At 38.8% G+C, this 14,829-nt stretch overlaps 1 protein-coding gene across 2 annotated transcripts in view; it reads left to right on the forward strand.

The window, feature by feature from the left end:
* The window catches only part of grik2 (glutamate receptor, ionotropic, kainate 2), a 158,737-nt gene that overhangs the window by 91,454 nt on the left and 52,454 nt on the right, over window positions 1-14,829 (forward strand). For both annotated transcript variants that reach the window (XM_072679718.1, XM_072679719.1), the window contains exons 7-9: window positions 190-333; window positions 4,695-4,802; window positions 6,305-6,418. In XM_072679718.1, coding sequence (XP_072535819.1) covers window positions 190-333; window positions 4,695-4,802; window positions 6,305-6,418 — 366 coding nt within the window. The remainder of the gene's footprint in view (window positions 1-189; window positions 334-4,694; window positions 4,803-6,304; window positions 6,419-14,829) is intronic.

A 14,829-nucleotide genomic window follows, 5' to 3' on the forward strand; every position in this document is an offset into this window, starting at 1 on the left:
TTATTGTTCTGATGACACTTTTTTTTAATGCAGCTCAGGTGGAAACGATGCACTTCTAGTGCCAACAGGGTACAACAGCAAGTGAAGCTGTAATGAGACTAATCTTGGCATGTTTGTGTTTGTGCTTCTTTGTGTGTGTGTGTGTATGTGTGTGTGTGTGTGTGTGTGTGTGTGTGCTTATACCTGCAGACGGACGCAGCGCTGATGTATGATGCGGTGCATGTGGTGGCTGTGGCTGTCCAGCAGTCCCCTCAGATCACAGTGAGCTCGCTCCAGTGCAACCGCCACAAACCCTGGCGCTTTGGCAACCGTTTCATGACACTCATCAAAGAGGTACTTCACCAGCAAAGGGCAGGTGTTGTGTATATGTTTGTCTTGTACACCTGTTTGTGTGCTCCTGCTAAAGGAAAGAGCCCTGTATTTCAGTGGAAATTGGTGCAATGAAGGGGTTTATGTAGTAACTTCCAGAGCAAAAAATACTTCAAGTTGAATTTTAATGAATTATGACACTTTATTTTCCATCATCCACCAACAGCATAATTGTTTTGACTCCTCTGACCTCTTCATTTCCCTTCAGCAACACTGAGAAATGCACCAAGGTGCTCTAATTGTAGCACTTTCTAGGTATAACCTGTTATTTACATTTCCTTAATCTCACCACAATATTATTAGCTCTGGAAAGGGATCACATTTATTTTCCCATTTTCCTTTGTTTCTAAGGTCCTGTATTCCTAGGCTTGTGTGTTCCTGGGGTCCTTATATTCCCAGTGTCCTATATTCTCAGGGCCCCATGTTTTCAAAGCTCCCTGTCCCTGGTGTTATTTTCCCAAAACTCTTTGTTCCCAGGGTCAAATATCCCTATCCATATAGCTTATATTCCTTCTTCTTTATATGATACATCACACCTCAATATGACACATGATTGGGTTTCTAAGGACAATGTTTAGATCCATGAGTCATCCAGGGGACAATAAAGTGCATCTTGTTCAATAGGAATTTACCTTTTATGAATTTGGATTATGTTATTGAGTAGATGTTCAAAGATCCCACAAACAACGATGGTTATGTTTTACAAAGTTGTTAATATTGTAAAGTTCTAATAAAATCAGTACTAAAAACAGTAAGCCACGAAAAAGATTCTCACACTTGTTTACTGAAATGCATCCACCAGTGTGTTGGTTGCATAACCAAATATAAATACATTATTAAGAATGCATTCTAAACAGATACAAATAAGGATATACATAGGAGGTGCACTATCCATGATTTGTTTTATGTGTAGGTCCCAGGTTTTCATCAATAAGAGACAACTATTTTTTTATCCACTTTTCAGCCAGACATGACCTTGAGCTTCACAATGAAGTCTGCTTGCTCGTGTGGGCCTGTGGCTGTGTCTCAATGTTTAAACCTCTATTCCAGATAATTTAAACTTCATTTCCTATCAGTAGATCTCCATTATAAACGTAAACCTCAGGTTTAGACCATGTCCTCATCCAGTCCTCATACAGATTCAGAATGTGATATTTGGAGCACTAAACAAATACAGATACAGATAGTGGCAGATTGTGTTGCACCCTTACAGAGTGTGTTTTAATGAGGGCATTTGTTTGGAAGCAACAAATCCAGAACTCAATTTCAGATACGATTTACTGAACATTTATCGGAATATGTGTGTTTGGAACAGTGGCATAGCTAGAATTTAATTTGAAGGGGGGCAGTTTGTAAGTGGTCAGTGCAAGGTCCCAGAGATATTGATGTAGTGACAACAACCAACTACACAACTAACCTGTAACCTGTTCTTCTTGCATTTAACTGCCATTACTATAACAATTAAGAGCACGCCACACTGGGTAGTAACTGACTTATACAGCACTAGGTGTGGATGTCTAGGGATTGTTTTTTGTTGTTGTATAGTGAACACTTTCTATCACACTAGCTAAGTACATAGTTGTCTATGCTAGGCACTAGCACGGCTCTGCTACATTTCCACAATCTGCAGAAAATGTTGAGTCAATCAATGCTGTATTTTAAGCAATAGTCTGTAAGTTAGGGGGATTTGGAGATTTAGACTTCTCTCTGGTGAGAATGTGTAATTGCATCCAGCTGATGTGAGTTCCATTTAGTCAGTGGAGTATTTAGGGAGAGTTCAGTCATAACTTGGTTAGATAAATGTAAAAGAATACTACATGGTTGTCATTCTTATCAGCATGAATGTATTTAGTTCTAAACCATTTAAATGCAAATACAGACTGTCACTGTCTACAGTTTATGGTGGCCACTGTCCAAAGATTTTGATGCAATACTGTCAGAAAAACAAATGGAAACTAAAAATGGAGAAAATGGAGTCTGAAGTCTTTTTGAGGTGCAGCGATAAGAAAATAAACAGTTGACAGATAAAACTTTGTCTAAAAGACTACAGCTGCTTAGCATGTGTCAAAGCATACACTCTGTCAGGTATCTATTTAGGTGGTCGATAGGTTGTGTTTACAAAACCACAAAACAAAAGCTAACTGGCAAATTTGCTACCAGGTAATTCAGCTGTACTGTACTATACTGTAAAGGAGGTACACACAAAATACCAGCAATGATAGTCTGGCTGCCTGTTATAGTAGTCAGTCTTAAAAAACTAAAATATCTTAGCTCAGCAAGAAAAAAAGCCAACTCAGCACTCACTTTTGAATTTTTGAAGGAACTATCTCTTACTTTCAAAAGTCAGTTAATCTTGGTTTTAGCATGGACTCTGTCACACTCTCTTTAATAATACGTTTTTTTTGGTTGAACACGATAGGACACATAAAACATAGAACATAAAACATGTGATGTGGCCAGAAAAACTCTGTTTTTAGAATGAATAGACATTGCAGGAATGGTCGCACCAGCGCAATAATACCATGTATTAGACTTGTTCCCTCTCCACTCAGGAATGCTTCTTTAAAACAAACAAGAAAAACGTAGGCACTGCCACTTTAAAAAAGTGTTGTTGCCTGAGCTGTATCGGTACATGACCGATGTTGGCATGTAAGCCTTGTTGTACAAGAGCCACAGAAAACTGATGATAGTGATTTGGTGGTCGCATTCATTTGTTTAGTGTGGGGAAATAAGGCACAAGCTCGCTTTTGGGTTCTTCCTTTATTATGAGAGTGCAAAATGATTTACATTTAATTCTCCCATACCTTCACCCTGCTTTGTAAATGTGTCAGAGTTGTGTTACTCTTATTTTTTCATGTTGGGGAAATATGAAGGAGATATCATAGAGCTGAACCATTGGGTCATGAGAACAACGTTATTTTCAATAAAATTTCAATGAGGCCATATCCAACCCTGGGACATAGATCTGTTTCCAAAATTTACAAAGACATGGGGCCTGGGGGACAACAGACAAATAAGGGAAAAGTAAGGCTATTTTGTAGACATTCCACTGCATAAATAAAGGACCTGGGGGCATAGAGATGACCCCTGCCAGGGCTGAAATGCCCAGTCACTTGCAAAATGTTGACTTTACCAAACTGAGACTTTCAGATTTTTCAGTCCTGCCGTGATGACACTGAGTTCACAGTGAGATGCAAACTGCAAGCATTTAATGTGACAGCAGCTTAAAATACTCCTCTGGATGACCATGAACTCCTGCTCTGCAAGACCTGCTTGGCTCCCCTGCTGAAAAGCGATCTTAATCACTGTTAATTATTCTCTCTCATACTGGTTTGAGGAAAAACCTGGGCGTCTAATCCGAACCCTCCCTGTCATTTAAGTACTGGATTCTGCGGCCTATATTTAGGCTGGCTAAGACCCTGGGCTGTATTCGCTGCGTGATACCACAGGCAGCCCCTGCTTCGGCTCAGACCGCTGCGCTGTGCAGGATTCTGACACATTAAAGCACAAAAGGCCTGCTCGCCTCCGACTGCAGCAGTGATCAGGCCAAATCTCTCTACTCGGCGGGCCGCCCTCTCTCAGGTCCTCCTTTCCGCCCTCCTTTTCGGATCCTTTTTGTGATGGAACTTCAAGCAGAGCTGTGGACGGTAAGCCCATGGCAGTGGTGTGGAGTCGGCCAAAAGGGGCTGTTGTTTAGCCCTGGACACCTGCACTCAGCTCTCTCTTTGAGCACAGTGGAGCTCTAATCTAGACTGACACCAGGGATCAGTTAAAGGCACAGCTAGTGTATGTGTACAGCATAGATGTGGTTTTGAGGCGATGCATTATAAAAATGGAATTTATCAAATAAGACAGAAATTTGATGAATGCGTGTATAAGCAGTGAAGCAAATAAAAGGGACAAAAATAAAAAAGGGAACATTAATATCAGCATTGCAAGGAGCGCAGAGAGGACAAGGCAATAAATAAACACTCCTAGGAATAATTCACACAGGCACTTTAATACACTCTATGAAGATATTCTCCTTATACATGCTTCTAGGTCTCCTTCTATGCCTCTGAAGTGAGCCAAAACCCAGAGGACACCCCCCCCTAAAAATACTCTTAAATGTGTGCCTTTGTCTGTGTGTGTGGGTCATTGTTCTTTTTGCTTGTGTGTGTGTGTGTGTGAGAATGAGAGCTTTTCTGGTTTCTGCTTTTGTGACCTGCTTGAAGGTGAGCTGTATGTTCCAATGAATAATGAATTTCCCTGTTTTGCCAAAGAGGGATGGATTCTTCTTGGCTGGCGCTGCCCGGTCATGATGAATATTTCTCTCACACCTTCAGGCCCACTGGGACGGCTTGACCGGACGGATAAATTTCAACAAAACCAACGGCCTGAGGACAGATTTCGATCTGGATGTGATCAGCCTGAAGGAGGAAGGATTGGAGAAGGTAGCTGTGCCAAACCCTCTGCGTACAAAATGCTTAAACCTGTATACAAGTTGATGTACGAGCACACAACAGTTCACACTGAAAAAAAACAACAAAAACAAACAAAAAATGGCACAGCTCTTAATTATACACACATCGTTCTCAACAATGTAGAGTACATGCTCGCACACCTACACACACGCGCGCACACGCTTGTCGTCTCACACAAGAGTTTTCCCTCTCAGCCGCCTGTGACCTCCCATCTCGCCGGCGCATGTGTCTGCACCTCCATGAATAATTTACCCTATTAATAAAAAACCCCTTCAGAAGCCCTCCAGCCTCATGAAGGCTGAATTAAAGAGTTGATTTGCAATTACAAACTACAGCTTAGGCGTTTTCTGAAGGCATCTGAAGCACTTTGTTTTTGAATGGGTGAGAGAGTGTGGCCCTGCTGCGCTCTCTCGGTGGAGCCCACAACTCTCAAGAGTATCCTCAGGATTAATTGTGCCAGGTTTAAGAGAGAACACTGTGCATTCTTCTGCCCATCTGGTTCTCTCTTCTAGCCTCCCTCTGAACAATATAGTATGTTGAGCTACTTCCTGAATGCTCCTTTCCATAGGTCCTTTTGCTCCACAAATCATTAGTTCAGACTGTAGTGTTTGGTAAGGCTGATGAAGTTGGCCACAGGAGCTATAGAGGCGAGTGTGGCCTGCTGCCTAATGTTTCCTGATTTGTGTTAAATAATTGAAGTATTAGAGCAAGATTTGCAATTTTTGCCAAAGCAACCTGCATATCTCTCCTACAAATGAAACCATGTTTTTCAGCACCAACCATTTATGAACAATTCAGCAGTAGCCCAAGTGTGTGCAAACAACAACTTGCCAGTAGGCAGGGTTAATTGTAACAGATGGAGGGGCTGGTTGTTAGAGTCCTGAAAAAGTCTGAGAAATTGATGCAAACACAACAAACACAATTGCAGTCCTATGTTGTGTTTGAGACAAATGAGCATTCTGCATCCAAATAAATAGCATTACTAAAAATCAAATGGGAAATTTGTTGGAAGTAGAACAGCCAATAACACAATAAATATAAATTATTGATATATTTTATTTGCATTACATCATTAATATGATTCTGATGAAACTGTACACTAAAATATTCACATGATTGACTTATCCCATTATTTCTCAGGGGAGGTTTAGCTGTAACACTGTATAAAAACTAACTCTGTCACGTGGAGGCTGTACTTTGGATGGGATATCACTGTGAGTCATATTAGTGCTTTAGTGCAGACATGTGTCTATGACATACACACAATTCTCAACAAAAACATTTCTGATGAAAATAGTAACTTTTATGGTACACAAACAGCCTTCATGGTGAATATGGTGGAAATGTATATATGACATTGCTAGGAAACTAGCTGTAACAGCATGATGCAAAAGCACATTCTGCTTAGACCTGTTAAAAAAGGACCCGTTCATTTTTTGTACTTACAGTACGTTTCTGTGCGTTCTTTGCAGATTGGCACTTGGGATCCTGTAAGTGGTCTGAACATGACTGAAAACCAGAAAGGAAAGATGGCCAACGTCACAGACTCACTCACTAACAGAACGCTCTTTGTATCCACCATACTGGTAAATATCGCTTTTTTTTTGGAGGGGGGGGGGTTCCTTGTCTTGCTTGCATCAGAATCGATGAAGTTTCATCTGTTCTCTTTCTTCTGATTTCTTAGTTTCATGCACAAATAGTTTTGTGGGTTTCATTTCCCTGCTGTTAGCATTTTTAGAGACACCAAATAGACATCCTGATGATGTATAGGATTTGATATTGGACTTTGCATGGTCTGAGACTTTCTCACCCCTGAGTCTGCACCAAGAATCCAAATATCTGCATTTGCTTTCTCTGTGGTTTCTGAACATGGACAACTTCCTAATCATTTCCAATTCTTTTCCTAAGCTTTCAGCCAACAAAATGATGCACAGTACTTTTATGTAATGTGTCCCATGTATAGTGTCAAACATTGCTCTATGTACAGATTTCTAGAGCAGCTGTGCGAAAAACCTAGCAAAAATCATGTAAATTTAGTCAGCCCATGCCCTCTCAACATCAGAAGAGTCATCATGACTCTTGGCTTTAAAGATAGCAAAATCAAAGGAGTTTGACAATCAAAGTATTCCAAAGCAAGCTACAGAAATATGAAATACCAATATTGACTAAACAGAAGGCAGATATTTTCACAATATGTTGTCCAGAGATTATGGATAATATTTTAAACATGAGAAATGATAAAGACAAAGACAAAGAAAGACATACAGTGTGAGAGAGTGTAAGAGAGATAGAGAGACTGGAAGCATGCAACAGACAGAAAGCCACAGTGGTAATTGTATAGTCATATTTATATAATAATGAAACAGCATATGTTGCAAATCAATATTTATTATAATTAAAACAATATTTTCACCAATTCCCAATTGTGAAAATAATAAATAATAATAATAAATAAAATCAGCAATTTGGCCTGTGCAAAAGATTGGACACCTTCAGAACTACATGAATATGTTTTTGACAAGGTCTCAGACCTTAGTTAGCAAATCACGCCTGAGGCATGTCACCAGCTGTAATAAGGAACTGTCAGCTGAATCTGATTTCCAAGCTTTATATATTATCTGGCTCTTCAAACATTGAGCAAACACTGATCAAACATGACCTCCTCTAAGCAACTGTCTAAACATCCAAAAAAATAAATGAATAAATGCCCACAAGGCTGGGAAAAGGAATAATAATAAGAAAGTTATTAATAAATGACAGTTCTGGGGAACTGTGAAGAAAAGCATCAAGGAAAGCAGAGTGAGTTTGGAAAAGAAATGTTCTATGGATTAATAAAGTCAAAATACAAAAAATCTGGCCGCAATCAGCAAAGAGAAAATAAGCATTTGGAGAAAAAAAAGAAAAGAACACCTTGCAAGCAATGAAGCATGGAGGCGTGGACCTTCCATGTTTTGAAGTTGCGGCCAGTGGCATTGGCAATATTGCACAGGTGCATGGAAGAATATATTCCACTAAATACCAGCAAATCCTGGATGAAAGTGTCCGATCATTTGTTAAAAGACTGAAGTTGAAACGAGATACCGATGTAAAATATGGACTGAAAAGGCACAGACTGAAACTTTTGGAATGGTCTTCACAGTGCCCTGACCTAAACATCAGAAAATGTGTGGATAGACCCTAGACAAGCTCTGCGTACGAGATGACCCAAGAAGATTTTAGAACAACCGGAAATCTTCTGCAATGTAACGTTTACAAGCTGTGATTTCTGACAAAGACATCTGGACTCTGTAAGGTGGCCATACTTTTGATCAGGCTGATATATGTATTTATATTTGTTATGTTGTGAAAGACACAGGAACTGTAAATTAGGATTTGCTTAAAATATTGTGTTCGGTTAGCTACAGAGGCTCTTGTAGGCTTTTAACTGTAAAAGTTACTGTCAGGTGGTGTTTTTTTGAGTGACAGTGTTTTGTTATGAATGGCTAACACACAGACAAAGAAGGCACTGTGGTGCCAAATTGCGCTATGATAAAACTTGTTGATAATCCTTGATTTAGAATGAGCAAAGGTTTTACCTTGGTGGTATTTCATCCTAATGTTGAGGTGAATCTGGCCCTTTATCTCTTTCTAAATTAACATAAAATAATTATACATCTGATTTATTCTGACCCTTATTATGCATTTAAATCTTTATGATAAGACAGCTTCAGTGTCAATTGCTGCCAGAGCTTCTGCTCAAATGCAACATGTATTAAACCTTGCTCCTTATGCAATCTTTCTTCCATTTCCCAATCTGCTAATTCACTTTAGTGATATGTCTTTGTGATTCAGGACATTCACAGTTAAAACCTGAATAAGAAATAAGAAGGAGCACAGCATGCTTTTGAAATTTCCACCCTGTTACATCACTTGCAGACTGTTAGAACAAGGCTGTTCTGGTCTTCAGTGTGTTAGCCCCTGTCAGTTTTCACAGGAGCAAGGAAAAACGAAAACAGTGATGGCTTCAAAGCAGCATGTGAATTCAGGACTCGATGGAAACAAAGCAGAATATGGGGTCAAAACGCATGGATACCTGCTGTCTTTCAGGGCTAGCCACATCGTCAAGTTCAACTGCAGTTCTGCCCAAATCACAGAGGTCAAGCAGTTACCAATTTTAAGTAGCTGCAAGAAAGTTATAAGGCAATACAATGGAATATCACATTTTTCTGGCCTTTAATTCTTTATGTTGCTGTGAGATCTTACGTGAAGCTCTCTGAATGCATCTTCTTTAGAGTGTTTTAAAGACGTGCAACAGGGATGACAAAACAGGGCTGTTTAAAGAGCAGTGTAAACAACAGCACAACATCACGATTTTAACCCTATTGCCATTTCCCAGTGGAAGGTGCTCAATAAACATCCCATGTCCTAGGCAGGAGAAACAATTAATTAAAGCAGAATTCAATACATGGTTTCTTATTTACTCTTCACGCGCAATGCTGCGGTGACCGATCAGGATAAATTAAGCAGTACAAATCCTTGCTCTTTTCGACAAGCGCCTCAGGATCAAAGGTGTCACAAATGAGAGTGAGAAAGAAAGATTTGGAGCGAGAGATGGAGAGAGAGAATGAGAGAGAGAGAGAGAGAGAGCTGTGGGGAGAGAGTAGTAAGGGGAGTGCAGATCTAAGTGATGAAAGCCAGTCTTTGCATGAAACTTTAATGTGCTCAGGTTTGCTGGAGCCTCCATTGTGCAGTTAGTCTGTGGAAAGTGTTTTAATGGGCCAAGAGCAAATGCAAACAAGCTGGAGCTTCACTTACGGGTCTTCGGAAAATGTTATGATCAATAAACCATCCACATTACAGAAGCAAAAACAGAGTTCTGTTATCTGGTTATGCTGAAATGGAGAATAAGTATAGTGTCAGTTAGTACAGTGAGAAGGATGAAAGTAAATAAAGCCAGTGTACGACGAAGAGGAGTGTACTGTCTATCCATCTGTCCGTCCACAGATCCAACCATCCATCCATCCATGTGTAGATGCTTCAGCAAATCCATCCATTCACAGATCCATCGAGTTCGTTGATCCAACTGTAGATCCAGTTAATTATCTATCCGATCATTCATCTGCCCATCCGTAGAGCCACCTATCCATACATCCAGTTGATTGGTTGATCCAGCTGTAAATCCAGTTTATCATCCATTTGTAGATCCATCCACCTGTACATCCGTAGATCCAGCCATTCTTCCCTCTGCAGGTCCACTTGATTTGTTGGTCCCCCTGACCTATCTGTAGATCCAGCTGAATAGTCGATCCAGCTGTAGATCCAGTCCGTTAGCTGGTCCAGCTGTAGATCCAGTCAGTTAGCCAGTCCAGCTGTAGATCTAGTTGATTGGTTGATCCAGATGTAGGATCTAGTTGATTACTTGATCCAGCCGTAGTATCCAATTAATCAGTTAATCAGTTCATTAGATCCAGTTGTAATTGGTCAAGATGCTCACAGCTAACAGCATTAAAACACCATGATGACGCCTCAGTTGCATATTGCAGAATTCTGTATTATGACTATTGCAGTGGCCAACATTATGGTAGCAACTAGTGAGTGAAACAATGAATCAAAGATGGTGTTAAGTGCATTAGATCATCTGTCTCCTTTTTTATGTCAGCCATCCTGATCTGTGTTAAAGTATTATCATGACTCGTTAGCACACTACTGAACACAATGGACTTTAATCTACTCAATCAACTAAAACCTGATAAAATAACAGTACTGTTATTTAACTCGGAACTGACGGAACCAGAATTATCAATTGAACCATGACACTGTATTTAGTGTCTTGTATACTGTATATTTTCTTATTAATATCCCTCAGTGCTAGCTTATTAAGCAACACAAAGCCCTGCAATCAGACGCAAGTGGCTCATTCTTGTTAATGCTAAGTGCTAGAGGGCTGTTGCTGAACAACACACACAGGAACACAGCAGGGCGAGTGATCAATGAACCTAAAATAAATGTTTAAAAATGGTTCAAACTAACCAGTATCATTTGTTCTTTGTGAGACACAAAATCCATTTCTTAATTCGTTAGAGAAGAATAGGAGGATGACTTTGTATTTAAGGAGTGTGTCTCTGCCACTCCCAGAATGTTTTATTGGTCTACTTAGGTTTGTCTGTGGTCTTTATTTCTCCTCTCTTTAATTAAAGATGCAGCCACAGTTCATCTTCTGAGGCTTTGGCAGGGAAAAAAAAACATTGTTGGAGGCATGTAAGACATTCACATTCATGTGTACCTTTGTCAGGTACTACACCCTCTTGCCCCTCCATGACACATTTGACACTGACTACATTACCAGCCCGGGTAAACTCTGTCCACGTGCATTTCTACTACATTAGATATCTGTTTATGCATTTTTAATTAGATTAATATACACTACTGATTTTTAATGAGCTTTAATGAGCAAGACTTACTGAATGATACATTTGTAACCAACAATAGAATAAAGCAGAGGCGTGAACAACATTAAATCACATGTGTGCAATTTGAAAACAATGATCAGAATATGCAATAGCATTCAAGAATAAACAACACCAATAATAATAATAATAATAATAATAATAATCCATCAATTAAAATTAGCGCTGATTTAAGTATAAAATTACCAAAGCAAGTCTACAGATTCAAATATGTATATATCTGAATGAATGGGTTTGGAAGTGTTTGGGCACCCCTTGTCAAAATGTTTTACTATAGACAGCTTTAGACTGATTAAACAGATTTTCAAAAGGCATAAAGTTAATATTTTAAGCAAAATTATTACTAAATCAAAAGGACCCATAACAAAAGTTTGGACACTCTGCATGGTCAGTACTGAACATAAACACTTCAGCTTATAAATGCTTATGGTTTCTAGCTCAGGCATTTCTATTTTATCTTCATCAGTCTACATGACTTGTCTTCAAAATACATCAGACTAGTTTAAATATGTCTTTGAAATCATACCAACATACTAATACTTAGCTCATGGCTGCTGATTGTTAGAGTATTTATAAGGCTTTGGAATTTGCATAACCTGGCATTTACTAATGATGACTGTGATCAAGCAATAGCCCTGACAAGCTAATTAAGGTCTGAGACTTTGGTAAAAAAAAATAGCTGAGAGTTCAAATCTTTTGGGGCACCCAAACATTTGCATGTTATTCCTTTCCTTTTATTTCATTCTAAAACTGCACAGAACAAAACTAAAACACCAACTCTGCTGAAAGTATTGAAAATAATGTTTTATCTTTAACTTTAACTTAATGTTTCCCCTTCAGTTGGTATAAACTCCCTCCACCAATCCCTGTTGCCTCTGTATTTCTGAATTTCATATATTAAATATGAAAACATTTACAAAAACACAAACAAACAAACAAACACAAAATGCATCCTGTTCAGTGTGTATAGTTTAGGTAATTATGTCCCCTACATAATCTATTCCTGTATTTCTGTTTGCCTTGTTTGAAGATGATGTTTTTTCCTCTTGTCTTTTTTATTTAATAAATTAATTTATTTACTTTACAAATACCATGTCTTAAATTATAGAAAGTTCAGATCAGATGACATTAATTTAAGTATTGTTTTGGATTAGATTACAGGCTACAGATTACATTTTATGACAGCTAATTAAATTTGTAACTGTCTGAGCCATAATGGCTTTAACCAATGTTTAGTTTTTTTGTTTGTTTGTTTAGCTTCGTGATGAAATACCATTTTTTAAAACCATATAAAATCCAGTGCAGCTGGATGGATGGTCATATTAGTTGGGTTCTACAGGGACTAGGTGAAAAGAAAGAGTAGTGTGGACACAAATGAGCATAATTTGGCATATATTTTGCCTTCTAAAGTCATAAAGCTAGTTTTCCTTGCTCTAATTGCAAGAATGTTAGTCTGTTGAAAAAATAAAAAAGTGACCCATAAAAAGTCAAAATACAGAAATGATAAAAAATGAAGAAATAGAAACGATCATCAGAATATCAGCACAGGATGTTGAGCCAAACTCAGGTGGTGCTCATTAGTAATAAACAGGATTTATGTGTTAATAGGCCTCGTGGCTGTTTATTATAATTACCGTCTTTCACAGTTGACAGAGGGTGAGAGGTTACAAGAAGCTAATGGGCTGATAAACACACGAAGCGTTGTTTTTAGCAAGCATACTAGCATTGTGTGTGTGTGTGTGTGTGTGTGTGTGTGAATGCTGACAGCCAATACAAATTTCTGTTCCAGTCTAGGTCTGAGTCTAGTTGTGGTTCTTGCCAGTCTACAGTGAGGAGAGAGGACAGATGTCCACATGTTACCCTGCTGCTTTCCAAAACCGTATACTATACTGTGTTTTCTTTTATTTCAGCTGAAATAGATTTTAGTCTTAGTGAAACGAGAATATTTTCCTAAGAATATCTAAACTGTGAACAACACCATATTAACAACACCATAATCTCTCCATGTGGCCGTTGTGTTTTACTGTGGTTATCTCTATCTCTCTCTCTCTCTCTCTCTCTCTCTCTCTGCCACCCCACTCTTTGGCACAACAGTTCCAATCAGTTTGTAGTCTACTCAAATACTTCAAAGCCTTGCTGCGTATACTGAGTGTATGCAGTATGGCACTCATCAACAACAGCAGCAATCTGCCTTTACAGACACACACACACACACACATACACACAGCATATGTTTGGAAAGAGGAAAATATGGATAAGAGAACTAGAGAGAGAAAGAGAGAGATTTTCAAACTATATTTCACCACAGACATGGTGTGTGTTTGAAATGATTCAGGTTATTCAGGAAGCAATCAAGAGACAATCTGTAGTCGTATTTTCAGCATTGCCTGAACTGCGTGGTGAAGTGTCCTTCACGTTTGAACACTGCGTGCCGTGCTGAATGCCATGAATGAGAATGTTTCCCCCACTGCTCATTCTATTGCACTGACAGGTAGGCCTCCTGAATTTGACTCTCTTCAACCTCTGCAATTGAAATCATGAATAGGAGGCTCATATCTAGTCTTGCTTTTCTATAACTCCAGCACTGACGTACAATAGCGAGATGGACAAAAACAGCATCCCGACTCAGGGTAAACCCACTATTCAGCTCTGGAGATGAGTCATAATATGATGTGTGTGTGTGTGTGTGTACGTATGTGTGTGTTTAAAAAACCTTCGACCATAGTGTGTTATTGCTGCTGTGTGTCTCTCTCAGGATCTGCCGCAAGAGACACACTCGACTGCAGCTGTGTTACCATAGCAATACACACATGTGCAAACAGAGTTTGCTGACACGCAGCGCACAATGGGGTTATTTGGCCGTGCTTTAGGACAACCAAAATCATATCTGCAGCTATATTAAAGATAAAGTGTCTTAAGGAAGGAAGCTAGCATCTGTAAACAAAAAGCAGTTCCGAAAAGCACCTTAAAAGCACCCAGGTGGGTTCTTTCCCTTCACAGAACTCCCCCTTTAAAAGCTAAAGGCTTCCACCACTGCCAGTTTTATTGAGAGGTCCCTGATATAGCAACAGCACATGGTGACAAATCAATTTTGTTGGACTGCCTTTCATTGGTTAAGCTGAAATCAATTACATGAGCCTGTAATGAACTCCACTATGTAATGTCATGTTGATACAATAACTAATATATGATATTAGTAAAGTTCAATTAATAAGAATCATATTAATATCTTTATTTGTCTAGCACATTTTATACATACTTTTATTTCAAAATAAGTGCTTCTCATAGTGCTGTAAAAGAAAAAGGGGTACACATCGAACTCTCAACTAAAATTGTACTTTCGAGAAGCTGACAATGATAATACAATTTAGAGAGGCTGTAAAATTAACAAAAACAAACACTAGTAAATGCCAGGGCTATAAAACATTTAAAAAAATAATAATAAGTGATATAATTAACATAAGTAAGTAAGTAAAAGTAAGTCAAATCAGAGAAATTATTAAAAAAACAGAATATGTCTTTTACTGCAGTTGCTACTTTGTGGATCATGA

The sequence above is a fragment of the Salminus brasiliensis genome, chromosome 5 (assembly GCF_030463535.1).
Source record: "Salminus brasiliensis chromosome 5, fSalBra1.hap2, whole genome shotgun sequence".
NCBI classification, from domain to species: domain Eukaryota; kingdom Metazoa; phylum Chordata; class Actinopteri; order Characiformes; family Bryconidae; genus Salminus; species Salminus brasiliensis.